The sequence below is a fragment of the Oryzias latipes genome, chromosome 18 (genome assembly GCF_002234675.1).
Source record: "Oryzias latipes chromosome 18, ASM223467v1".
In the NCBI taxonomy this organism is placed as follows: Eukaryota; Metazoa; Chordata; class Actinopteri; order Beloniformes; family Adrianichthyidae; genus Oryzias; species Oryzias latipes.
The window spans coordinates 26,984,265-27,010,192 of record NC_019876.2 but is presented as its reverse complement, the minus strand read 5'-3'; the positions used below and the strand labels follow the sequence as shown (position 1 = coordinate 27,010,192).

The following is a 25,928-nucleotide window of genomic DNA, read 5'->3' as shown; positions in this document are numbered from 1 at the left end:
GTAACCTTAAAAACTGAAAATGATCTCAGGATCAGGAGAATTCTGGGATCTGCAGCAAAACCCTGATCCAGTGAAGGATTCAGAACGCTTTCTTTAAAGTCCAGTTTCAACCTGGCCAACACAACATTCATGCACACTCTTACACACACAGAGACATAAACACACTTGCCAGATCAAATGTGCACACAAACACCCGCACAAACAGCTGCACAAACAGCCGCACACACACAAGTCTACCCTGACATGTCAGCTGTGACTTCTGCTGTTGTGCCTCCTCTTCACGTTCATGAGAAAAGTCTGTGAAAGCGTCACACCGATGGTGCTGGAGTCTGCACAAAGGTCAGTCCCCGGTTCATCTGAGCTAAAGCCCTTCAAAGCCGAGAAGAGGCATCTGATTCTAGAAATGCCGCCTGCATGAAGACGGAAGGAAAGAGGCTGTGGTTTTTGCAGACTTCGTCGAAAAGCACACCTCCTGTTGCGTTTGATGGGCGGGGCCCCAGAGACGTGAGATGAGAAGAGTCTCAGTCTTCACAGATGAATCAGCCTGGAAGGATGAAGCTGCTGCTGATCAGCCTGCATTTCTCTTCTCTCTGCACGCTCTCTTCTTGGAGTAAGTAGAAAACAAACACAGCAGCTTTCCTCAAGTCAAGTTATACCCTGTTTATCACTAGACAACATTTCTGTTGTTGATAAAGCACAACGCTGCAGAAATCTTCTTTTGGGAGCACTTTTTAAAACAAATTCCATTTTTCTTTTGTTCATCATTTTGTCTCTGACTATAACTGATCTTTTTCACCTCCTCTATGTCTCCTTACAGGTGTATCATTGAACACAGTGAATGTCAGGCAAACTACAGACTTTGATGCCTTTGAAGGAGAAGCTGTGACCATCAGCTGCTGCTGGACAGGGTGGACCAGAGTGAGAGTGACCTGGTTCAAAAATCAAGCAACAATCAAAAATGATTCCTTTTTGACAAATCCGCTTCAAGAAACTCAAAAAGATGAGATGGAAAAATGTTCATTCTGGAACTTTGACAGCATCAAAAAACAGGATTCAGGCAGATACGACTGTGAAATTATCATTGAGATCCCTGAATTAATTAAAGTCAGGGGAAACGGTACAATCATCACCGTGGCAACCAGAGAGAACCAAACTAACACAAGTATGAGAAAAACTGCCTTCCTCCATAAAGTTATAATCAATTTTCTTTTTATTGAAAAGTAATTGAGTTTGAATGTAATCCTTTTAAGTACCAAACTTTTTAAATCAGAAACAAACTTGATTCTTATTTTCCCAAATCCATCAGACGTTCCTGAACAACCCACGGGTCTTCCAGTTTCCATCGTGGCGTCTGTGGCGGTGGCGTCGCTGCTGCTCCTGATCACCTTAGCCTGCTTCTGCTGTCTGCGAAAGAACAAAGGTAGAAACAAAACCTCCTGACAAACGTTCTGGCTCCTGTTCTGAGGCCGATCGCTGTTGTCTGAGTTACATCCAAACTGTTTAAAGTCACACAGAACCTGTTGCAGCCTAAAAACAATCCCTTACTTATAATATTAATGTCTCTGGTTTATGCATTTTTTTATTTACAGTGTTTCTCTGCAGTTACTTTTTTTAATGCCTACAGAACCAAACATCATCAGTGAAGCCCCCACCATGTCGCTTCTTTCAACCATTACGACTAATCTGTTTTAACCCACAAGCCACTGAATGCATCACCAGAAAAAATATACTTAGATGTCGTGTATGGTGTTCTACCGTAACGCTTTACTACCTTCCTCGTAGGCCCAGAGCGCTTCAAAGTCCCATTCACACGTCCACGCACACACATTCACACACTGATGGCGGCCGCGCTTGGTTGCCGCCAACCTGTACCATCAGATCATATAAGTAGTGGCTCAAACTTACATTACAACAAAAACTAACACAATACATTGCTACCAACACTTGAAAAATAAAATTGTTAGTTTTTTAAAAATGATTAGTGGGACTAAGTCAAGGGGGGGACAAACTACGCCCATAAAGTATTGAATCTGGAAAACTGGAATAAAGTGTATTGATTATTGTTCTATTTTCCCAGTAATTCTGGTGTCTGTGCATGAATGGTGCACTACAAAGAAGTGTACCTTTGTCTCGGTGCAGAAAGTTATTCTGCATTTATATGGAAGACTTTTTCTGACATGTTTTTTTAGTCTTTTTTTCCAATTATTCATATAACAGCACACGAACGCAGCATTTCCTCTTAGTTTGCTTTTTTCTCTGATGTACGTCAACTCATCTGTGCGATTGGCCCTAAAATGAGAACAAAATAAATGCTCAGTTTTAAAATGAATGTTAGTTTAAAAAAGAACCGATAGGAACCCATAGGGACATCAGCGTAACAGAAAAATATCTCAAAAAGGACTATGTGGTCCACTTGGTTTGTGGTAAAATACACATCAATTTGTTTAAACAACAAATGAGGCTGGGTTTTTATGGGCGTGTTTTCATCCCGATTCCATGTTAATTTTTTTTAATCAAAACACCCAAATGATCTGCTCCTGGTCCGGTCCCTCTGTCAAATTTTCTGAACCTTTTGTGGCCCACCATTCTAAAGGTTTGCACACCCCTGGTCTAAGTGCAGTTAATATATTTAGATGACAGATAATGTCATAAAATGTTCAAAGCCGACACATAAATCAAAGGGTGCACCATTTTACAAGCATAAAAACAAAAATATTCATACAGCAAATATTAAAACCGTTTTAAGTGCTGATCTTATAAATGAACCTTAAAGGAGAAATAATTTAAAGAAAAGCAACAGAAGTCTAGAAAAGTAGTTGTTTTCACAAAACGTGACAATAACCAAGGAAAAAAAGCTGAAAATGTTCTGAAACAGCAGAAACTGTTCGGATGGGTTTGAAGAAAGATGCACACAAGCAAAGAAATGAGATTAAGGTCCATGAAAACTAAAGAAACGATGGGAAAAGGTGAAAAGGTTATAGCGAAAGGTTTAGAGAAGAAAATAACTAGATCATTGCTGGAAGCAATTGTAATAAAATCACACAAACATGCGTATTATGTGTTTAAAAAGTGTCTGATTCTCTCAAACTGATAGAAACACATTGATTTAACAGGTAGTGTTTTCCTAAAATACGACTTTTATTTAACCACATATTTTTTAAAGTCAACCAGAAATATTCTGTATAGATGTATTTCTTTAAACAGGTGACTCTACCACCACAGACACCTGCTCTATGTAGTGATGCACGATAATGACTTTTTACAACCTGATACCGATATTTTCCTGCCTCTTGTAGTCGATACCGATACTCCACTGATATATTTTTTTAAATACTTAAGAAAAAAATATTAGTGAGTACAAAGTAACAGCAAACAGCTCTAATGTATTCAACAAATTTGCAGAACTAGTTCTACCTGCAAATGAATTAAACAGATTGTATAAAAACACTTTATTAGCCTTTTCAGTCTATCATACATCTGTGAACAGAGGAAGTGCATTTCAAAGGTCAGAACAAATACTAAGACTTTAACTTAAATACTATTTTAACAAGTACATTTTTCAATACAAATACTAATGCCCGATATAATAACGTACAAAAGAAATAGTTTTATCTTAAAGTGCAAAAATGATTGCTTTGTTTGAAACTGAAGTGCAAAATATAACCATAAAATTGTTGATGTTCAAAATAAATGGTTGCTGATAGAAATAAACTTTTCAAAAACATAGACATTCAAGTATCTTTCAAAAAGAAAACAAGCACCACTATAACATTTTGTTTTTAACTGTGGTTGGAATGGGAGATTTTTCCTGACGATAAGTAGCATCTCTGCTTTCTGACAGGTTAGCTGTTGATTTTATCATACAGAACATTTGCAGCAGAGTAAAAAACGCTCACTATCGATGCTAATGCAGCCCTGACAGTTATTTACATGCAAGCCCCGCAGTTTTTTTAGAATGAGCGCTAGCAATGACGGCAGCTACATGTTCACACGTCGCGGTGGTGAATTTTTAAATAGCTTGTGAGATTTGTGGTGTTCAATAACAACGATTGTGTTTTCAGTAGATTTAATTTCCGTGTTTGAGTGATTATGTTTATTCAGACTGACAGGCTGTTTGTCTATCTTTTTGTGTTTGATTTTGTTTCTTGAATGACTGCACAGGTCTCTTGTAACACACTTTGTGCTGCCTCTAAACGTTGAAGGTTTCTTTGACGTGACTGATTCTGATGAGCGGCATGCAGTCTGCTAGTGTGAGGTCCAGGATGTTTGTGGTTTCCTCTCTCATGCTGACCCTCCAAACAAAAGCCGGGGCTGCAGACGGGCGGAGATGAAGTCAAACGACACATGTGGGAGGTTTCGGTTTCAATTGCCTTAACCCTCCGTGTTGTTTTTTTAAGGCTCGGGAGGCGCGGCGCGGGTCATACACCAGAGTCCCTACACCAACTCAGACATCAGTGACATGGACAATCACAGCACCAGCTCCTCCAGAGGCTCCTCTCAGTGGGTGAGCATCAGCTGCCATCTGTGCTGTCAGACCCCTATAAAGGTTCTAGTGGTGTAGTGGTTAACAGTTACCCCACACCCAGAGGTTAAAATGCTGACTGGGTATTTTCTGTGTGGAGGTTGCATGTTCTCCTCGCGCATGTGTGGATTTTCTCTGGGAACTCCGGTTCCCTCCCACAGTCCAAAAACATGCTGCATGGGTTCAGAAGATGGATGGATGAATGGATGGATGGATGGATGGATGGATGGATGGATGGATGGATGGATGGATGGATGGATGGATGGATGGATGGATGGATGGATGGACGGACGGATGGATGGATGGACGGATGGATGGATGGATGGATGGATGGATGGATGGATGGATGGATGGATGGAGATTTCCTGTGTGATGCTTTACTTAGAGTGGCTAACTTCCTGCTTCTCTCTACTTGTCACACTCATTTAGTCTGGTGTGGGTTAAAATAAAAAATACAACATGTTAAATCATGAAATAAACAGCTCCTCCTTCTTTTCCCTCCAGTGCCAGGTTCCTGTGTACGACTCCCTGGACTACTTTGAGCACGTGGAAAACAAAGAACGTGAATGAGGATGTGCGGTTCTCCTGCTTCTCAGCTTGTTTATATGTACATTCCTTTTCTGTAAATATCAAGTTTACGTTGTGAGTAAATAATTTATGTACCTGTTTTTGTCTGTTCATTTACTGAGATCCAAAAATGTGGCGTCCGTTGTTTCGTCAGTTAACCCTCACCCACTGATTCTGCATGGAAGCTTCACCAGAGACGAGGCTGAGTGGGACGATGGAGAACTGCTGCTTCAGGAAGTGGAAAGAATGCCTGTGAACGCTTTTCTGTGGGCCTGCAGGCCGAATGAGGAGTTCTCAGTCTTTATTTTCCACAGAGCTCTATGATAAAACCCATCAATGCTTAGATGCCAGAAGACAGAAATCACTGCAAACTCCCACCGCAAATGTCTGCAGCTCCTTCAATTTTCTTTGTCTTTGAGGCAGTGGAGGGTCTTAATCCCCTTTTCTCTGTGTAAACTCTTTACATTTGTACAACCCAGGGTGAGTTTAAGGAGTTTACAAACTGAGCAGTGAGCTGCTTTTTCTGGGGTCGCTCCATTGACTTTATACGCAAACTGGACTGATTGACCCCTCCCACCTGGTGTGCCAAACAGGAAGTACCCGCTGGTTCCAAAAGTCCCATAGACTTCTATAGAGAAATAAACAGCTAGAATAGAACAGTCAGTAGAACAGTATTAATCGGAATAACCATTCTTGATCTGATACCTTTTGTTTTTTTACAACATCTTGATAATCCTCTTTAAATATTTTTCTGTAGTGCAAATTATTTAAGTCATAAACCGACCAATGAGATGTCTCAGTAAAAGCTCTGCTAAATTAAATGAAAAGATATGAGCAGCAATGTTCTGCCGCTTTTTCTTTCTGTAAAAAGGTCAATGTTCAGCGAAAAAAAAGAGAGGATAATAAGAGAATCATGAAAAAAATGTAAAATCTTGCAGCAGGCAGCAGAGGGATTCCCGTCTTCGCCATCTGCGGCACGAAGCAGGTGGGAAACCCCGCTCCGTTGGCCAGTTTTTAACCCCGGGACAGGCGGGGCGGGCGCCCTCGCTCCGGCCACTGGAGCTGATCAGGGGTAGCTCGCCTTAGCCCAACATTAGGCAGGACAGGCTCCAGCAGCACCGTGACACAGACAGGGATACAGTGGCTTAAGAAAATGGATGAAAAATAAGAAAATCTGAAAGCTAAAGTATTTAACTGGCAGCTGACCGTAGCGATAGTTGAAAAAGGAGAATCAGAAAAAGAAAGAAAGTTGGGTATTCTGATCCTACAGCTGTTTTCGTATTTTTACTGCCGCATCAGTCAACTGCCGTTCGCCTACTTTAGCTCAGAGTTTTTCCTCCCAATGTTAACCAATTTTGACAAACATACACCTTTTTTTTAATGTCATCTAATGAGTAGAGGGGCGTGTCTGCCGCCGCTTTCTGGGATGTTTTCCCACCACTTCTGAAACGATCCGCTGGTGGTGTTTCCACCAGGGATGCCCACTCTGTTTTGGCCGGCAAGCGATACCTATAAATATATATATAGGTGCACCAAGGTCACTGTAAATTTGACTTCAAATTTGAGATCTTCATCTTCAGAAGTTAAAAGTGCTATGTTTATGTACTAATAATTCAAAAACTACACAGTAAGAGGACACAAATCTTTGTGAAAGATAACTATGTTGCGTGTCTTAATATTATTGTTCTAGTAACACATAATTACAACAGATGAGGCGTTTTATTACGGAAATAGAAAGCAGTGATGATCACCTTTCATGCTCTGCTCTAAACCCTGTAATGGGGAAGCATGACATTGGACATGACATCAAAAGAATTATTATAAATCATTACAATGCATTGAATATGTTCAAAGACAGACAATTTTGATATGTAGGTATGGCTGTTTATTGTTCATACTATTAGAAATGATACCTACATTAGGTTATAATTTTTGAATTATTACAGGGGAAAAAGTTGTGATGAAAAAAATGTTTTATTTGTGAATATGAAACTTAGCAAACATTATAATTAGATTAGTTGCCAATTTTGTGTTTCTTGTAGGCCAAATATTATAAATTCAAATTGCATCTGAAATTATGAGTCAAAGGAAAAAAGAAAGTGCGCTGAGTTTAGTTAAACGCAGTTGGGCCCCGGTAACCACAAGAGTAGAGTTCAGCGCCACTCAATCAGTCATATTGATGACTAATTGATAAGGTGATGGTTGGAACCGGACTTTCCCTTCTCTCTGCAGGGGAGGAGGAAACAACCACGTCCCGAACAGACATCTCTATTTGTTGATCTACCATGCATGGAAAACAAAAGGCAGGCCATGTTCCTTTTTAAAAAAGCTGCAAAGATCTGCATCCTGCAGTGCGCCTGGATTAAGTAGAACAACGATGGTGGCGAGCATGTGCGGTTGCTGCGGCTCAGAGCTTTAGTGGACCACACGTGTGCACGTCCCACTTTATCTTGTTGAGCTGTAAATACAATTTTAATGAAGAAAAAGTATGAACATTTTACAGAGACTATTTATAAACCCAGTGTGTTCTGATGTTGAAAACTTATAAACCATTTTTTATGTGAAAAAATTGGTTTTAAAAGCAGGTCAAAGAGTTTCTGAGCATATGAAATAGTAAACAGTGTCAGTGTTTTGGCTCAAGAATTAAAAACAGAATATCTGGAACCTTCATGGTATGAACTCCGATAGGTCAAAGATTCCTAGCAATAAACTTTAAAATACAAATATAAACCATCTGTTATACATACTAAAATAAGAAGAGTTCTCATGTAATCTGTGTTCTAAGGAAGCTGACTGAATGAATGTGAGGATAGAAATGTAAACTCACCCGCCACTTTCTTAGAAACACCTTGTTAGTACTGCGTCGGATCTCATTTAACCTTCAGAACCGCTTTAATCCTTGGTTGCATCGATTCATCAAGGTTCTGGAAACATTTCTCAGAGACTTTGGTCCATGTTGACATGACAGCATCACACAGTTGCTGCAGATTTGTCGACTGTACATCCATGATGCCGATCTCAGTCTGAGATGATTCCAGCTTTATGATGTGGCGCCTTATCCTGCTGGCACTAGCCTTCAGAAGATGGTTCACTGTAGTCAGAAAGGCATGGACACGGTCAGCAACAATACTCAGGTAGGCTGTGGCGTTGGAACCATGCTCTACTGGTACTAAGGGGTCTAAAGTATGCCTAGAAAATATCCCCCACACCATGACACCACCACCACCAGCCTGAACCGTTGATATAAGGCAGGATTGATCCATGTTTTCATGATGTTGACGCCAAATGCCGAATGTGGCAGCAGAAATGGAGACTCATCAGACCAGACAACGTTTTTCCATCTTCTGTGGTCCAGTTTTGGTGAGTCTGTGTGAATTGTAGCCTCAGTTTCCTGTTCTTAGCTGACAGGTCTGGTCTTCTGCTGCTGTAGCCCATCTGCCAGGAAGTACATCCTCTGCCGAAATGTAATTTAACCTTAAAGCATTTTCATTGACTGAATCATCAGAGTGATGTGTTACCTTTAAATTGTTGAACAGTGTATTTTACTGGAACTAAGCTGTGCTGTTTTATCAGCAGTGCATGCTGGTCATTTCACACAGACTAATGACGTATTTTTGCCTGAAAAATCTTCAGTTTCTTTTTTTAAAATTTCCCTTCCCAAGTTCTTTGCTCTTTTCTCGGTTTCGATTTTCAGAGTGCTAGAAAACTCCACACACTGTACTTTCAGTGGTTTGACAGTGCTGCCATCCTGTGAGTGGATGGTCGTAAACTTTTCCGCACAGAGCGTTGGATGGCGGCAACCCTTAAAGTGAGCGATCGATAGACGGAAGAGAAGAATGTTCAGTGGTCACAAGCAGCAAGGATCATCTGCTCAAAGCCAGTGTTGGTTTAAATCAACATTAGTATGTTTGAGTGGGAAAATCCCATCATTTTAGCTGCTGAGCTGCTGCATATGAACACCTACACATTTAACCACCTGACATTTCAAAGAAATGCAAAACCGAAGACATTTTTACCACCATGATCGTTAGGTCAAAACTCACTTAATGCTCGAAAAAAAAAATCGTGTGTATATGTAAATTAAAGTGGTGGAAAAAAAGATAAATCAGGATGGAAATGGAATATTTGGAAAGTGACTTATAAAATTTAAGAATAATATCTGAAAAGAAAAATAAGATTCCAAAAATAGGCCAACCGCAACAGGTGGGATTAATTAAACCCCAGTCAGCTTGCCTGTGTGCGCATGGTGATTTACGTGTCGCGCAAAAGCGGTGATCACTGATTTGACAGGCGAGCTGAAGGAATCAGTCGTTCGGGCAAACCGTCAGATGAAAGAAAAATCCACCCCAAGGCATCTAAAAAAGTGGAGAGGCGGCCGGTAAGATGCGGAAATGATCGGGGGTTGATCAGCTGTTTCAGGGGCACTTTTAGAGATAAGCTGTCTATCGCGTTATCGGTGCGCTTTAAGGCCTGTATAATAATAATAATAATAATAAACTTTATTTATATAGCACTTTTCGAAATCCAGATTACAAAGTGCTGTACAGTTAATATGAGACAAAATCAGTGTTAAAAACAGTTTCCAGTATGGAGAAATAAAACCAGCACACATATGAGATGGTGATAGTGGTTAGAATCAATAAAATAGATAAATCAGTAAAATCAATAAAATCAAGAAAACAATGAAATCGATAAAATCAATAAAATCAATAAAATACAATGTTTAGATTTAAGAACCAATAAAATCATTAAAAGCACACCTGAAGAGGTAAGTTTTTAAAAGAGATTTAAATACTGGTAGGGACCCAGCGAGCCTGATCTCTTCAGGGAGACTGTTCCAGAGTGTTGGGGCTCTTACAGCAAAGGCCCTATCTCCCCTGGTCTTCAATCTAGATTGTGGGATTGTTAAAAGGCCTTTTGCCAAAGATCTAAGATTGCGACCAGGTACATAAGGAGTGAGGAGATCGGCTATATATTTAGGGGCCAGACCACAGAGTGCTTTAAAAGCAATCAATAAAATCTTAAAATCTATTCTAAAACGGACTGGGAGCCAGTGCAAAGACGCTAAAACTGGAGTGATGTGGTCTCTCATTCTGGTTCAGGTTATGAGTCTGGCGGCAGCATTTTGGACTAACTGGAGTTGATACACACTCTGCTGTGAAAGGCATGTGTAGAGTGCGTTACAATAGTCCAAACGGGAAAAAATGAAAGCATGAATCACCATCTCAAGACATTTTTTTGATAGGAGGGGGGTTATCCTGTATAACCTATGTAGTTGCCAGAAACAAGATTTGACCACTGATTTAACATGTGTCTCCAGATTAAGATCAGTATCAAAAATCACCCCCAGATTTCTGCAGCTTGAAGAAACATTGTTCGATAGAGACTCCAATTTCGAAGCCACACCATGTCGGGCCTTAACTGAACCAAAAATAATCACATCAGTTTTGTCCATGTTCAACTGCAGAAAATTTTGGGCCATCCAGGTTTTAATATCAGCAATGCAGCTATTGAGATTATTTAAAAGACCAAGGTCACCAGGTTTAAAAGATAAGTACAGTTGCGTATCATCGGCATAAAAATGAAAATTAAGGTTATGTTGGCGTATTATCTCCCCCAGTGGTAACATGTAAATTGAAAATAGCAGAGGTCCCAGTACCGAACCCTGGGGAACGCCACATGTCATTTTCACCTTGGATGAGCAAGAATTGCCGATGAAAACATTAAAAAACCTGTCCGATAAATAAGAATAAAACCAGTTAAAAACTGTGCCAGAAAACCCAACCCAAGATTTTAAACGTTGTAATAAAATGGAGTGGTCCACTGTATCGAATGCTGCACTGAGATCTAAAAGAACTAAAATCGATATTTTTCCTGAGTCTGCAGCCATTAAAAGGTCATTCATTACTCTCAGCAAGGCAGTCTCTGTGCTGTGGTTGGCCTTAAACCCAGATTGAAGGGTCTCAAATAATTTATTTTTATTTAAAAAGGAAATTACCTGCTCAGCTACTAGCTTTTCCAGGATCTTAGCCAAAAAAGGTAGTTTTGAAATTGGTTTGTAATGCTCAAAGCAACTTGGGTCCAGGGAGGGTTTTTTCAATAGTGGCTAAATCATAGCAGCCTTAAAATCATCTGGGACTGTGCCAGTTGAAAGAGATGTGTTCATTAAGAACAGTATGTGGGAGCTAACAGATCCATATATTTCTTTAAAAAATCTAACTGGCATAATGTCCAGAGAGCAATGGCATGGTTTCATTTTATAAACAATCTCAGAAAGAGTGTTGGGGGAGATTGCCTGAAAGTCTTCAAAGATCACTGTGGGTCTTGCAGGTGGAGTTGGCAGAAAAGGAGGTGACAGAGATTTGGTAATGGATATCTGAGACCTAATGTTAGAAATTTTGTTAATAAAATGATTTGCAAATTGCTCACAGATTACTGGGGAAGTCGGTAAATTGCTAGTATGTGGGGCTTCACTTAGCTGATTAATGACCTTAAAAAGTACCCTGGGATTATTTCTATTGGTATTAATTAATTGTGAGAAGTAGTCTGATCTTGCCTTTTTCATTTGACGGTTAAAATTATTCATGTGGTTTTTCAGGGTTTCTAAGTCCACAGATGATTTAGAAGCTTTCCACTTGCGCTCAGCTCTGCGACAAATTCTTTTCGAGTTGCGAATACTGTCAGTCATCCAAGGCATATTTTTATTTTGGACTTTTCTCAACCTGAAAGGGGCAATTTGGTCCAGGATGCGTGCAGTTGCTGAGTTAAAATTTGATAAAATACTGTTTGCATCAGAATTTAAAACCAAAGGGACCGAGAAAATATTTCCAAAATTTGCTGCAGTAGATGATTGAAGACACGTGAGTACATGAAATTAGCCTTAGACTCAGGAGGATTACCATTTAGTTCTGGAGAAAATAAAATGCACTTATGGTCAGACATGATAAAATCCATACATGACACATTGGGGACTGAGATCCCACATGTTAAAATAATGTCTAGTGTATGACCTTTGATATGGGTTGATCCAGTGATAGCTCGATCCAGGTTAAAAGAATCAATTATGTTTAAAAATTCCCTTGCTAGTAGATTATCTGGGCAGCACACATGGATGTTAAAATCTCCAGCAATAATAACTTTATCATGTGTTGGCATAACCAGGGAGAGAAGTTCAGCAAACTCCTCAATAAAACCAGAGGTTGATTTGGGGGGCCTATAAATAAGAATATATAAAACTTTACTCAAACCAGTTATATAAAAATATAAAGACTCAAAAGATTTAAAATCACCAAAAGTGGCTGAAGTGCAGTTAAAATTATTGTTGTATAGAATGGCAAGTCCCCCACCCCTCCCTGAGGGTCTGGGTTTGGTAAAGAAGGAGAAATTGGGCGGGGAGGATTCTATTAGGGGAACACAGTCTCCATCCCTAAGCCAGGATTCTGTTAGCATTAGAAAATCTAATTTATTGCTAGTAATGAAGTCCTGGCAAGTAAACGATTTGTTAGCCAGGGATCTAATGTTCAGAAGTCCAAAGTTTGTCAGATATGACGCAGGGTTTGACGAAGGATTAATAGTGATCATGTTATGAGGATTTCTAGACCTCCTATATTTAAGAGGATAATGGTTCTTTAGCTGGTTGTAAGATGAATTGAGTGGATGAATCCTCTTATTATATAAGACAGTTATACTACAAATGGGTTTAGATTGTGCTGAACAATTGTATACTAACAAAGGGGATTTTCTTTGGGAAATAAATGCGCAACAGTTGGGATTCTGTGAGGTAATTGGGCAACAGGGGGAGCTGGTGAGACAGCCGTGCGGCTCCTTAGTAGCAGAAGAAGAAGCTGGGGGAGCGCTTTGTTGTGAGAACAGTCAGTCACGTGGTATTGTCTGAACGGCATATCTGATATTTGCTGATAAAATCGAACTACCCATCCTGTTTGGGTGAGTTCCATCTAGACAATAAAAAGAAGTGCGGTTCCAGAAAAGATTAAAATTGTCAATAAAACAGCACTTTTGTGTCAGGCAAGCAGCTTGTAGCCAGGTGTTCATACCTAGTAGACGGCTGAAGCGTTCCGTGCTCCGGGATAATCCTGGCAGAGGACCGCTGATGAGAACTGTCTTTCCACAGATTTTCAAAAAATTAATCAGGTCCATGAAATCCGCTTTGGTTTTTTCAGATTCCCGGCGGGAGGTGTCATTACAGCCCACATGCACTATCAAACGAAAAACAGTTGTTGGAAGTGATTTTAGTATCCCCGATAGTCTTTCCAAAATGTCCCGAACTGTAGATCCAGGAAAACAGCGAGTGACAGCGTTGAAAAATCGGACATGTCTTATGATGCTGTCACCCACTATCAGGGTAGTGGGAGCAAATAGGGGGCGAGGTGGAGGCATGTGGGGCTCAGAGTTTGCGGATTCCACACCACCTGGCTGGACAGGAGATGCTTCCTTCTTGTGTTTCTGCTCCGTCGGGGAGATGCTCCTCTGTGAATCCAGGGATGGAAGCCCCCCGGGGCGACGGCGTAGTACGGCGTTTTTCAGGAGGATCCTCCGCCGTGAAGAAGAGGTGGAGCTGCGATGGGAAATTACGGGAGACTTTCTGGAGATGTTGATTTCCGTATCCATCTTGATTTGCCTCTCCACTCCTGGCCGACGGGGGATCACAGACGCCGAGGAATTCGGATCCATGTTTTGTGGGGTTGCCGAGGGCTCGGCCTCATGCGTCACAGCTGACAACTTCGGATTCAGGGGAGGACGCTGTGGGGATTCCCCAGCCTGGTTGTCATCCGCCAGCGCAGCAAAACGATTGACAAGGTTTAATCCAGGAGCTTGAGTCGAGAGGGAACGGCTTGGACCTTTTTGATAGCCACGTACGACCACCTCCGACCATGTTGACCCCGCATTTGGTGTTGAGCAGGACGCCGGTTTCTCGGGACGAATATTCGCCAGGCATTATTCTCCAGCGTTTTTTGCCACGTTTTTTGTTTACACCCAGGCGATTTTCGCTGACGATGAGCCGAGCGAACATGCAATTTCATTCCCTGACATTAGATGGCGCTTAATATAAACAGAAATACTCCTGTACACAAGGTGGCGCTGCGCAACTTTACGCTTCTTAAAGTCGCTTTTCACTCAGAAGAAGAGAGCAATTATTTACGCGCTTGTCAGAATCAAACAAAGAAAACATGAATATTTCAAGCACCAGTAGCTCCAACTGGTGCTTGGTTCGGAGATATTTTAGAATGTCCGTCAATTTTTCTTCGCGGCTGTGTAGACGCAACTCGGCGTCTATCTTCTTCGCTGGTATGTGTGCTCAGAAAGGCAGTTTTGTGTTTGAGCGCCCCCAAGTTGTGTTTTACTGTAACTTCAGAAGCTCCAGACACGTGTGCAAAAGCGCCATTCTCATTGGTCGAATAGATTTCGACGCGAGGCGTCAAAAAAAAAAAAAAACGAACCCGTTTTTTTTTTTTACGCTTTGACGCGTGGTGTTTTTTCGCGTCGGTGTGCACACTCTCATTGGTGCCCTTTGTTTAGTCACGAGGCGTTAAACGTCGGCGAAAATCGCCGGCGAAATTCGTCCCGGTGTGAACGGGCCTTAGACGTGAATTGTTTGAAATGTATTTTCTATGTCTGTTTGATTCATTGATCACGGTTCATTGTTGTGTGAAATTTGATCATTTGAAATATGATATTTTGTTATTTGAAATTAAAGTATAGTTATTTGTAATTTAATTGTAAAACAGAATATATTTTCATAAGTATTATTTCTGTACAGGTTTTTCACCTTGCTTGGTTTCTTCAACTACTCATTGACACTGGAAAAGGTCTCTGTCTAAAATCAAATACAAATAAAGAGAAGAGGAGTTCATGGAGTTCTTGAGTCATGAGTGGAGTCCTGCTGGCATTTCCTCCATTTGATGCTTTCCCCTTCAAGTGGGGCAAAAATAACTTGACAATGATTGTTATCAATACCCAATAATCTATAACAGAGAGAAATTATCTATCAGGCCACCAGAATTTCTTGAAAAGTTTGATGTTCCTGAAGTGTCACACAAGAAGTCTTTAAAAAGAGTTCACTCAAATTTCACTAATGTGTCAAACCAAAATCAAGAAATCTTATGAAGTGATGATTATGATGTCCTATAACTGCTTGTATCACTCACTTCCTGCCAAATATCTGGCTCAGACTCTCTCAGAATGATGCAAAGAAACAGATTTATACTTTTTTGCTTTAGGACCAGCCACCAATGTCAAATGGGCCACAGTGAGTTCCGCTGCTCAGGGGCCGGCAGAGCTGGCTACGCTGTGCACGGGGTGGCAGGCTAGCCAATGTGGGCAAACACAGGGGGGTCACCGCAGAAACTGCGGACAAACCCATTGGGGGCCCACATTTTCTGCCCAATTTTAAGCCATTTGTGAGCCACTTGGTCTTGTTGGCAGGGGGATTTACTGATTTGAAATGGTAAATAGTAAAAGGTGTGTACTTGTATAGCGATTTTCTACCTTCCTACCCATCTACACACTGATGGAGGCTCCGCTGACGACAACGTATAACCACTAGGAGCAATGTGGGGTTCAGTGTCTTACCCAAGGACACTTCAAAACATGGGGGGGGGGGCAAAGTGGGAATTAAACCTGCGATATTCCAGTCAGAGGTCAAACACTTTATCTCTGCCCCTTTACTTTGACTTTTCACTTTGCCTCATTCACTGGTGGCCTGTGGAAACCCCAAAAGAAAAAACAGATTTTGTATTTTAACTGAGCTCCTTGCTTTGTGCTTAAATTAATCCAAATCCAAAGATCCACTTTCTAAATGGAAAAACTCTTGTGGTCCTGGTAGCCAAAGAGATTATTTGTTTCATGGATCAGTGCACTCACCATCTAACTTAAACAAACAAAAAACTGCATTTTATAGATCCGTTTTTTACCCTCATGGTGTAGAGGAGACCGTTGGATGGCAGCAACCCTTAAAGTGAGCAATTGATAGACAGAAGAGAACTATGTTCAGTGGAAACACCAGCGCAGCGTGAAGGACCCTGTGGAACACCACTTCCTTTTATCGTAAAGAAAATGCTGCACTTAAAGGTCAGAGCGCCTCTGTGCTGCCTGGCTTCATGCTGTGAAGAAAGAACGTAAACACAGTTTGTGACTGAGTGAAGGAGAGGAAAGTCACTCTGGTTGTAAGGGGGCGGGACTAAAACTAAGAAGATGAGTGTCAGTCTTGCCTGATGAATCAAAGAGGAAAGATGAAGTGGATACTGATGAGCCTCCATTTTGTTGTTTGTTTCTCCATGAGTAAGTATAATTTAAACTAAATAGTTTTTGGTTTTAACTTGTTTCTTCTTAGTGTCACTAAAAGTCTGTTTTTGCTTGAGTTTTGACTGCTGGTGTTTCTGACATCACATGTGTTTGTGTTCAAACCTCATGAGTATCCATTGTGTCTGTTTGCAGGTTTTTCATCAAATTCACACAAAGTCACACAAACTGCAGACACTGAAGTGATTAAGGGAGAGACGGTGAACATCAGCTGCTGCTTTGCAGAGACGTTTCAAAGAGGAAGAGTGTTTTGGCTCAAAAATGGAATAAAAATGGATCAACGTGTGATTACTGCTAAAGAAAACCAAACATGTTTTATTTTTACCTTTTCGAACTTCACAAGTCAGAGTTCTGACAATTACACCTGTAACATTTCTGTGGAGATACCAAAATTGATTAAACTCGATGGAAACGTAACGATCATCAGACAAAAAACCACAGAGGAGCAGAGAGAGAATTCAACAGAAGGTCAGTGACATCCATCTCTAAGGTTTGACATCTGAAAAAACACATTTACAGCTGGAAGTTAGAGGTTTGTTGACCATCGCTAGCAGGATTTACAGATCGAAGTTCATTTTTATTTGTATTTTTAAAATGTTTTTGTGCTTTTTTGGGATCTAGATGATGTAGAATCTCCAGAAAGAAATCTTACAATCCCCGTCACAGCTGCTCTGGCCGTGGCGTCGCCTTTGATTCTGATCACCACCGTCTGTTTTTGCTGGCTGCAAAAGAGCAAAGGTACTAAAAAAATAAATAAATTGCTCATGTTTGCAATAAATTATTTTAAATTGACAAATGTAAGGCTTGAAATGATGATTCTTGAAATGTTATCCATCAATCACAAAGAAGGCACTACTTGATATTAGAGAATGAAACACTCAGAAGCCTAAAGATTAATCTACTTAATCAAAGAAATGAATTACTAATCCTAAAATCCAACCATATTGATCTTTCTGAGGCAATTTGTCTTCAAATCGACCTATACCATAATAAACTGATTTGAAAATTAAATATATCTATATCTATAATCAATCCTGGATGATACTGTTTGAGGTACATAGGTTTGTTTCACTATATCGTTAAAAACGAAAACTGACCAACCATCAATCCAGACCCTTTGAATTCAAAGTCATGTGATCATCCAGTGTCTAGAATGTTCTGAGAATGTTCCCTTTGGATTCTTTGGATGTAGAAAAACAACAGTGGGCTGAACTTTAGGAAACTAACATGTGAATGGATTTGACATTCAATCTTGTTTACTTGTTTGATTGGACACACATTTCATTTACACTTCATGATCTTGAATAAATCCAAGGAATCTGGAAGACCTCACTGTTCAGTACCAGGTACTTCTCTCTGAGTCACACTGGTGGAAGTTTTGGCTAAAGATGTTCAGGATCCATTTTAGTGAATCGGATCGTTCAAAATGACCCAATACTGACTCTAAATCGTATCATCAACCACAAATATAAAATCGTATTGTTGTTAAAATGAATCATTCCACCCGTACTCTGTAATAACACACTGATATTTTTTAAATATAGCATCAAACATGTTGTTTAAAATACATAAATACATCAAGGTTGTAAACATGGCCCGACATGGGACATAAACAGACTGCAGCGTATTGTGCGCTCAGCTGAGAATGTGATTGGCTGCAGCCTTCCATCTGTCCAGGACCTATACGTCTCCAGAACCCGGAGACGTGCATGTCGGATAGCAGCCGACCCTTCTCACTCTGGACATGGTCTACTTGAACTACTCCCTTCAGGCGGGAGGCTAAGGTCCATCAGGACCAGAACGTCACGACACAAGAACAGTTTCTTTCCCTCTGCAGTCCGACTCATGAACACTTTTTAACTCCTCCCCCCTTAAACTTTTTCACCTATATGACCAGTTACCAGTCCACTACCTGCACCTTGATCATCCTCAGTTTGCTCAATTCATTTCTATTTATTGTTCTGACCATTTTGATTTTATTTTATTTTGCTTACTGTAGTTCATTTTTTCTCTCTTGAGTGTTTTATGTCGCACATTAGCACTGCAGCAAATTCCTATTCTGTGAAACTGCTCTGTTCACTGGAAATGGCAATAAATACTCCTTGAATCTTTGAATCCTTGACCAGGCTAACCCAAATTGGGAATTTTGAAGAGGCCCAGTGTTCAAGGGCAAGGAACAGAACCCACAGACACCCCGAGGCTCAAATGTGATGTGACCTCTGGCTAATATTGTTTCCAGTTCAAAGCTTTGCAACAGAGTTTTGGACAAATTGGAGACGTTTAATAGACTTTTGGTAAAAACAAGTAAAAAAAGAATAACAGTCATCTAAACAAGAAGAGATTAAAGTGTGGATGATCAGCTCAAGATCAGACTGGGAAAATATTGTATTCAGTTTATCCATGTTTTTCAGGTGATTAAAAACAGTTTTTAACTAGGAGCTACGAAAAAGAGTCTAGATACACAGATTTGTCAGACCAGACATCACGATTCCTGAGTCTGAACTGGACGGAGGAGCTCAGTGAACCGAGGTGTCTTTTGATGCTGGGTATTTTATCATCAGGGGCAGAAATGTATGTCTCAGTCTTATTAGGGTAAAGTCTTCCGTCACTCCCACTAGACATCTATGGCCTTCAGATTGACTGAAGAACAGAGTAGAATATTCCAGGGGTGTAATATAGTGCGATGAAGATGACCCCTCTAGAGTGACAAATCCCGTCTCTTCATCTGACGACATGATGGACGAGTTTGGGTTTGGAGGTTACCTGGTGTGAAGTTTGGTGAGGGGAGTCCACCAAGACCAGGATCCTGGCCTCCTAATTTTAGTGTAGCTTGTAGTCCTGCATGTTCTACTAACTAACCTGCCACTAACCTCAGCAGCAGGTAGGACTGGGTTCTTAAAAAACAGCAGCACGTTGGTCCTTGAGGTCTGGAGTTTGAGACCCCAGCATGAAGAGCTTCAGCATTGAATCCAGAAAATTCCATGTTCTTTGTGTTCTGAAAATAATACTGGATGTTCATTTCTTCTGCAAAGAAAACTGAACACCAGAGCAGGTGCATAAAGACATGGATGGGAATGTGACTGGCCTATAGGAAGTGCATATCTAAACATCTATACGTCCCAAAATCTCTATAATAGAAACCTGATTTAAAGGGGTTTGCAAGTGGATGCATCAGAATTAGGGATGGGCGATTTCTCAGTGCCAGTTTCTGTATCGGTCCGATAATAAAAATCCTTCACAAACACTTTATTTTGAATTTTTTGAAATCCTAACAGATTCTGAAGCTTACGTTTACAGTAATAGTCGGTGATTGACTGTTTTTAGGTAAAAAAAAAATGTTTTTGGCATATCGGTGTTGGTATCTCTAATTGGAACGGAATGGAGCGGGGAGCTTGTGGCCCTCCTAAAGTATTTTTTACCTCACAAATGGGATCTTTTTCCAACAGCATTTGTTCTGATTCAGAACAATTTAAACAAAGAAATACTCAGAAATGAAATTCTCAGAGCAATTTTCTTTGTCCTCCATTATCCGGAAAATGCCTCGAGAAAACAGGTTAAAAACGGCAAAAACAGTTTTCACGGGAGTGGGTCTTTACATTTTAAGAACTTTGAACTAAAAGTCTTAAGTAACCATTTGAACTCAAGTCCTGTGAAACGTAAGATGTGAAAATCTGAAAGAAACCTAAAAGAGCCAAACTAAAGGCTTGATGTGTGGAGTTTTTCTTCCTCAAGCAAACACCATAAGCTGCTCTGTTTGTGTCTGCCTCAGGGAAAACAGCCGAGCCGATCTATGAGGTTCCCCACGGTGACTCTGAAGGGACAGAGATGGACAAGCACAGCACCAGCTCCTCCAGAGGCTCTTCTCAATGGGTGAGGGCTTCAGTAAAAAAGAAATATGATGCCTCTGAGGTTGCATTTGTGTTAATGCCACTAACTCCTTTTAATGCCTTTCTTTCAGTGCCAGGTTCCTCTGTATGAATCTCTAGCCTACTTTGAGCAAGGGGAGAACAAATAGAGGGAATGAGGATCATCACCAGCTACATCTCATCATGTTAATAGCACCAGTCTTCTAAAGTTCTGTAAATAAATCTATTCCTGTCTAAGGCAAACCTTTGTTGATGCTTGTGGTAAAATTTGTTGACATCCAAATGAGTGTGACACATGCTTTTTTGACCTCTAAAGACTAAATGTTGTTGTTTTTTGTGCGGTTTTCTCGTCCGTTCTCGTCAGTGTCTCTTGAACTGAGGGAGCAGCTCGTTCAGTTACAGTTACAAAGCCTTACCTGAGTGGAAAGTGTGGTCTCAACGCTCTGCTGCAGAGAACGTCAAAGGCAGGAAGGGGAAAAAGTGTTTGTTGTGGTCAAAGGTTTGCTGCAAGACCAGCGAACGTCATGCAACTAATTCACTGGTCTCCGTAAACAAATGTGTTGTGTTCTGTTGAATTCAGACAGTCTCCAGGTAAAACTGCTGAAAGGTTTTACCAACATGAACCCTGTCAATACTTCACTGCTGCTGCTCCTGTTAGAGGGGGTTGTTACAAACCAAAACTACAGATGGGACTGTTAAAGGCATAAAAAGACACTATAAACTCTAAAGAATGTGTTCTACTTAGTTGTGTTGCCTCTCTGGGGAGTTCTTGTCAAACTTGACAAACAGTTTATATAAATAAATGTTTGTTTAATTTTAAAAACTCTGATTTGAGAGCTAAATGGAATCATCTTTAAGTCACAAAACTGGACAAAGAATCACCAGTTAATTCCTGTTGATCTGCAGGATGAGAGGAGCCTCCATGGTCCAGGCATCTGCACAACTGTGTGTTTGAGGTGGTAGTCTGCAGTACTGGAGCCCCCCCAGGGAACCGTCCTCTCACTTCTTCACCCTCTACACTTTGGACTTCACAAATAACACCACCAGCTGTCATCTCAAGAAGTACTCAGATGACTCAGCCACCGTGGGCTGTGTGTCTGAAGGAGACGATGTGGAGTACCGGTCAACCATCAAGAACTGTGTGAGCTGGTGTGGCTGCTGTCCTTAAACACCAGCGAGACCCAGGAGATGGTGATCGACCCCCGAAGACAAAGAGCTGTGGCCCACGTACCGCTGAACTTCCAAGGAACTGACACAAACACAGTCGACAGTTTCAAGTACTAGTTTGACTGCCTCAACTACAAACTGGACTGGTCCCACAACCGGAACAGGAAGGGCCAAAGTTGCCTACTTCTCCTAAGGAGACTGAAGTGGTTTGGAGTGTGCAGACTTTTGCTTAGAACGTTTTCTGACTCTGTGCTGAACTCTGCCTTTCTTTACCCTGTTGTCTGCTGTGGAGAGAGCAGCACCAACCGGGGCGAGGAAAAACAGAACAAGCTGTTCGGGAGCATTCTGTCCTGGACGAGGATGTTGACCAAAAGCTTTCACGCACGTCAAATTCGCATCAGACGCCTTTCTTTCAACGCGTGTTCAACTTCCTGATTTGTTGCTTGTCCAAAAATGTGTTTACAAACTGGACACCAGGGAGAAGATACTGTTGAAAGCTTTTAGCCTCATGAGGAGAACATGTTGAATCCCTGATTGGTTGACAGCCGACGCTGAAATCATACCGCAAGACGTCTGATCGCATCTGGGGGTTGACTTAAAATTGAAACTGGACGCCCCTGACGCAAATCTTGTTCAGTGTGAACACAACTTTTTGTCTTTGCTTTGTTGTCTCAGTGAATTTTTTGCAGGTGAGCTAAAATTTCCAAACGGAATTAAGTCAGCATTATGAGAGAGCTGTCTGTTTTAACATGTTCTTGGTGTTTTGGGACGTCATGGCGCGATATGATGAGGCCTCATTTGTCTGTACTGTGTCTCCGGGACTCACAGCTGGCCTTGATCAGAGTATTTAATCAGATTTGTCAAACCACTGGCAGTGGTCTTGTTCTGTTTAACAGCATTTTTCCACTCAATGCAGCCCTGTGTGCACCTATGTGTGTCATTTTTCTGCAAAACAAAATGACACAAACCGCAGTAAGTCGGCCTGACCCTCACAACAAACACAACTCAGCACCAATAGCAGAGTCTGGATCGGAGACTGTTGGTGTGAAAACCTGAGCGACCAAACGAGCACAGCAGAAACTTATCCAAAGAAGAGAATTTAGGGGCAAAAAAAAATCACAAAACTGGGCCTTTAAAAAATGTCAACAAGATAAAATGTACTTAAAGTAAAAGATACAAGTTTGACTTACTTCACTGACAAAACAACAAGTGGGAGAAACATATGTAGTGTCTACATATGTCTTTCTCTACAAGGTCTGTCTGCAGAGAAAGAAAGAATTACACGAAATGTAATTAATATGATGTGACACTGAAGACGTCAACTTCTGACCAATCAGAAGTGGTTAAAGTCTTCACTTCCTTGTTCTGATTCTCCTCATAAAGTCTCTCAGTTCTAACAAAAATACCAGCTAAAGCTCGTCTTTAGCGGTGTAGCTTTCCACAGAATCCGGTATCAGACCGTGTAACAAGTGAACAAAACAATGAAGCTCAGAGACGCTAGTCTGTCTGGCGTTTGGCAGCTGTTTGCACTACATCTCCTATGATGCATTGGGTTAAAGTGACAGCATCTCAGCGTACGATAAGTCGTCCTTGTTAAAAGTCTTGAAACAACAACGAACACATCAAACAGTTTTTGAATCTTCTAACTTAACTTTTATTAGATCTTTTAGAAAAAAAACTGCAGCTTTCAGCTTTTTCTGCCACAATTATTACAAAAATGCATGTGAGATTGCGGAGGGACTGTAGATCAATACAGACTATGAGTTTCTCCTTTTTTTTTTTTTTGGATGCTGGTGTGCCCCGTGACTTTTGTCAAGGTTAAAGTGTGCCGTGGCTCAAAAAAGGTTGAAAAACACGGATCTAATCAATCTCCTCCTGAACTTTTCTTATTTGAATTGGGACACTAGAAAAAGGTCCCTTTATTTTTGTCTATAATTTTATTTTTTGAACTAACGCGAACATCAAACTGGGTCACAGAGAGGCAGAAGTGCCGCTGAAAGTGCCGTCATTCTGCCGCAGCTCCTGCAGTAGACGGTTAAGCTCATCGTACCGGGAGAGTCTCAGGATGATGTCATGAACCCAGACATGGAGACGTGATTACTTATGTTTTTGTAGAGCTCTTCAAAATAAATCAACCTGATCTGTCACCATCATCCATGTCTTCCATGATGTAGAGAGTGGGACGCAGTGTGAATTTGTGAATGCAGTTTTGGACCAGCGAGTTTGCCTCACGTCCGAGCAGAGGAGGCGGATCCAAACTGGCTGTGCGATTGGCGTTAAGTGTGAACGTAGCATAAGAGGGCCTCACCATGTGGCTTCAGGCCCAGCCAAACCTGCAGATCCCAGCTGCTTGTCTGGCCTGGGTAACTCCTAAGAAAATGTCTAAACCAAAGAGATAATAACAAAAATATAAATAAAAGAAACATTCAGGAACCATGACTCTACTTCACCACCTTGATTCTCTCCTGGAAGTGTTTTGTTCTGTTTTGTTGTGTTAAGATTTGAGTTGATCACAGAAGAGGGGGTCGGTGAGCAAAGCCAAGCGTCTCAGGTTCACCTTAAAGAGGACAGGAAGTTAGTCTACTACCAACAGAGGCGAACAGATCAACCACGATAAGGTCACTGACGTTTTCCAAAATACAACCCCCAGAAAGAGTCTCACACTGTCAGTACATCGCCTCACCAACACTGATGAAACCTGGTCATTTTGCTTTTCCAGACTCTTCTCTGCTTGTCTTAAATGAACCGCCTGGAGCACAAACCACAAACATGCACTCTCATTTTTAGTTCACTGTTTACTTTTTCTGATCATTTTATTCTGAAAAGGCGTACAGAATAAAAGCAGTCATTTAGAGTTAAATGTTTTTGTGTTGTTGCTCATGTCTATCGTTTTAATGAATCTAACATCCAGCATGAGCTGCCACGAAGGTTCTGTCCACTGGAGTCAGTACAATATGCAAATAAACATTTGGAAAACCATGGACATGAACGGTATTATGGATCAGATCTGACTCACAGCATCCCTCACCTTCTGCATCAGAAGCTGCTCATCCACTGAGAGCTTCCGGGTACAATACAGTAAATTAAAGAAAATATTTTGGGTGAATATCTCTTTTTCTTTGGGTTCTAGACTACATGTTAGGCCCTCTTTCCTACCATGACAAAGGTGGATAAAGGTGGAAAGATTTCATGTAATCCATGGACACCAGTATAGATCACAAATTATTGAAGAAAAAAGGTTCAGCGCACTGTCTAGTGGGTCTAGATGACCCAACTCCCAACGTTAAAGTGCCTAGGACAGCACTAGGGTTACATCTGATTTTTAAATTTGTTTAAATTTCAGCTAAAAACCAGATTAAAAAGGAAGGTTTTGAGTCTTCCTTTAAAAACATGAACAGTCTCTCTGGGAGGCTGTTCCACAGGCGAGGTCTGTATCATCACAGAGGGTTAAAATACAGGTGTTGGGAGGGCTACAAATACTTAGTGTGACATGAAATAAGCTATTAGACAGCTGCGGTAGATAAGTACAGACATTAATAAGCTCAGGTGTGTCAGCTGCTTTGGGGGGGAGTGGCCTCACCCACAGACTCACCATCACAAGAGCAAATAAGAGCAGAGACGGGCGAGTGGAAAACCACAGGCGTGGAAACCCGGGGGTGGGTCCTATCTAGATCGCTGAGCTAACATATACCAACTGTCATTTAGATAAAACCTGAAGGATCAGATTACATTCAGCTCCAAATGATTAATGGTTTTCTCTTTTGTTTCTTCTGCCATTTTTTATTTTTTTTTTTAACTTGTCCTGTCCAACGGCTAGGCAGGCAGATGAGAGCTGAGGGCCTCTTGTGTTGGACATATTTTACTTTAACAAGAGGGGTTATTAATCTTCAGACAAACCAAAGGTATGACTGAATAAACCCCTTTTGGAATTGAGGCCAAACTTTATTAATTTCAACCATGTTTGAAAATCTTTGGTGTTGGACCGGACGGAAAAGGAAAGAAGGGAAGAAGAGAGAGGGATGTTAGAGAGGGGGGGGGGGTGATAGTGAGAGGGGGGGTAAGACCATGAAGCAGCATAGAGCAGACAGGTTTACTGGTTGTTTATCATTACGGTACAGTTCAAATGTAGTACAAAAAGGGCGGGGCCTGTTCGCACACACTCAAATGTTATCAACACACCTGCTAGCTGCAAAAAATGTTCACATGTCAACATGTACAGAAAACAGATAGTGTTCACGAACGCATACCTATGCCTTTAAACCAACTAGTGTGAAATCTTTCATTCATTCAATCATGCAAACTATAAGTGCAAAGGTGAGCTAACACCTGTGCTCAGGTGAGTGTTTATGTTCTTCTAAAATGGATGGTGGAATGTGCCCAGCCACCCCCACACCCAGACCCCCGCCGCAGCAGCAGCGGCAGCCGGAATTCCCCCAACGCCACACGGGAACAGGCAGGGAACAACCGCCCCCCGGGCGACCAAGACC

The 25,928-nt window shown here is 41.2% G+C and overlaps 2 protein-coding genes across 4 annotated transcripts; both read left to right on the top strand.

Annotated features, from left to right (window-relative positions):
- Window positions 1-267: 267 nt before the first annotated feature.
- Window positions 268-5,967, top strand: LOC101156774. 2 transcript variants are annotated; one of them, XM_020711786.2, is made up of 6 exons: window positions 268-610; window positions 818-1,162; window positions 1,307-1,420; window positions 4,398-4,504; window positions 5,027-5,129; window positions 5,244-5,967. In XM_020711786.2, the coding sequence occupies exons 1-5, from the start codon at window positions 535-537 to the stop codon at window positions 5,090-5,092; spliced, it is 708 nt and encodes a 235-aa protein (XP_020567445.1). In that variant the 5' UTR covers window positions 268-534; the 3' UTR covers window positions 5,093-5,129; window positions 5,244-5,967. The 2 variants fall into 2 exon arrangements, with proteins under 2 accessions (XP_020567445.1, XP_004080062.2); XM_004080014.4 differs by lacking the exon at window positions 5,244-5,967 and having other exon boundaries at window positions 270-610; window positions 5,027-5,189.
- A 10,187-nt stretch (window positions 5,968-16,154) lies between these two features.
- Window positions 16,155-22,531, top strand: LOC105356478. 2 transcript variants are annotated; one of them, XR_002292420.1, is made up of 6 exons: window positions 16,155-16,387; window positions 16,544-16,876; window positions 17,030-17,146; window positions 20,178-20,278; window positions 20,367-20,487; window positions 20,639-22,531. XR_002292420.1 is itself a non-coding variant. In XM_011487740.3 (5 exons), the coding sequence occupies exons 1-5, from the start codon at window positions 16,321-16,323 to the stop codon at window positions 20,421-20,423; spliced, it is 675 nt and encodes a 224-aa protein (XP_011486042.2). In that variant the 5' UTR covers window positions 16,156-16,320; the 3' UTR covers window positions 20,424-22,531. The 2 variants fall into 2 exon arrangements, 1 of the variants encoding a protein (XP_011486042.2); XM_011487740.3 differs by having other exon boundaries at window positions 16,156-16,387; window positions 20,367-22,531.
- The last annotated feature ends 3,397 nt before the right edge of the window (window positions 22,532-25,928 follow it).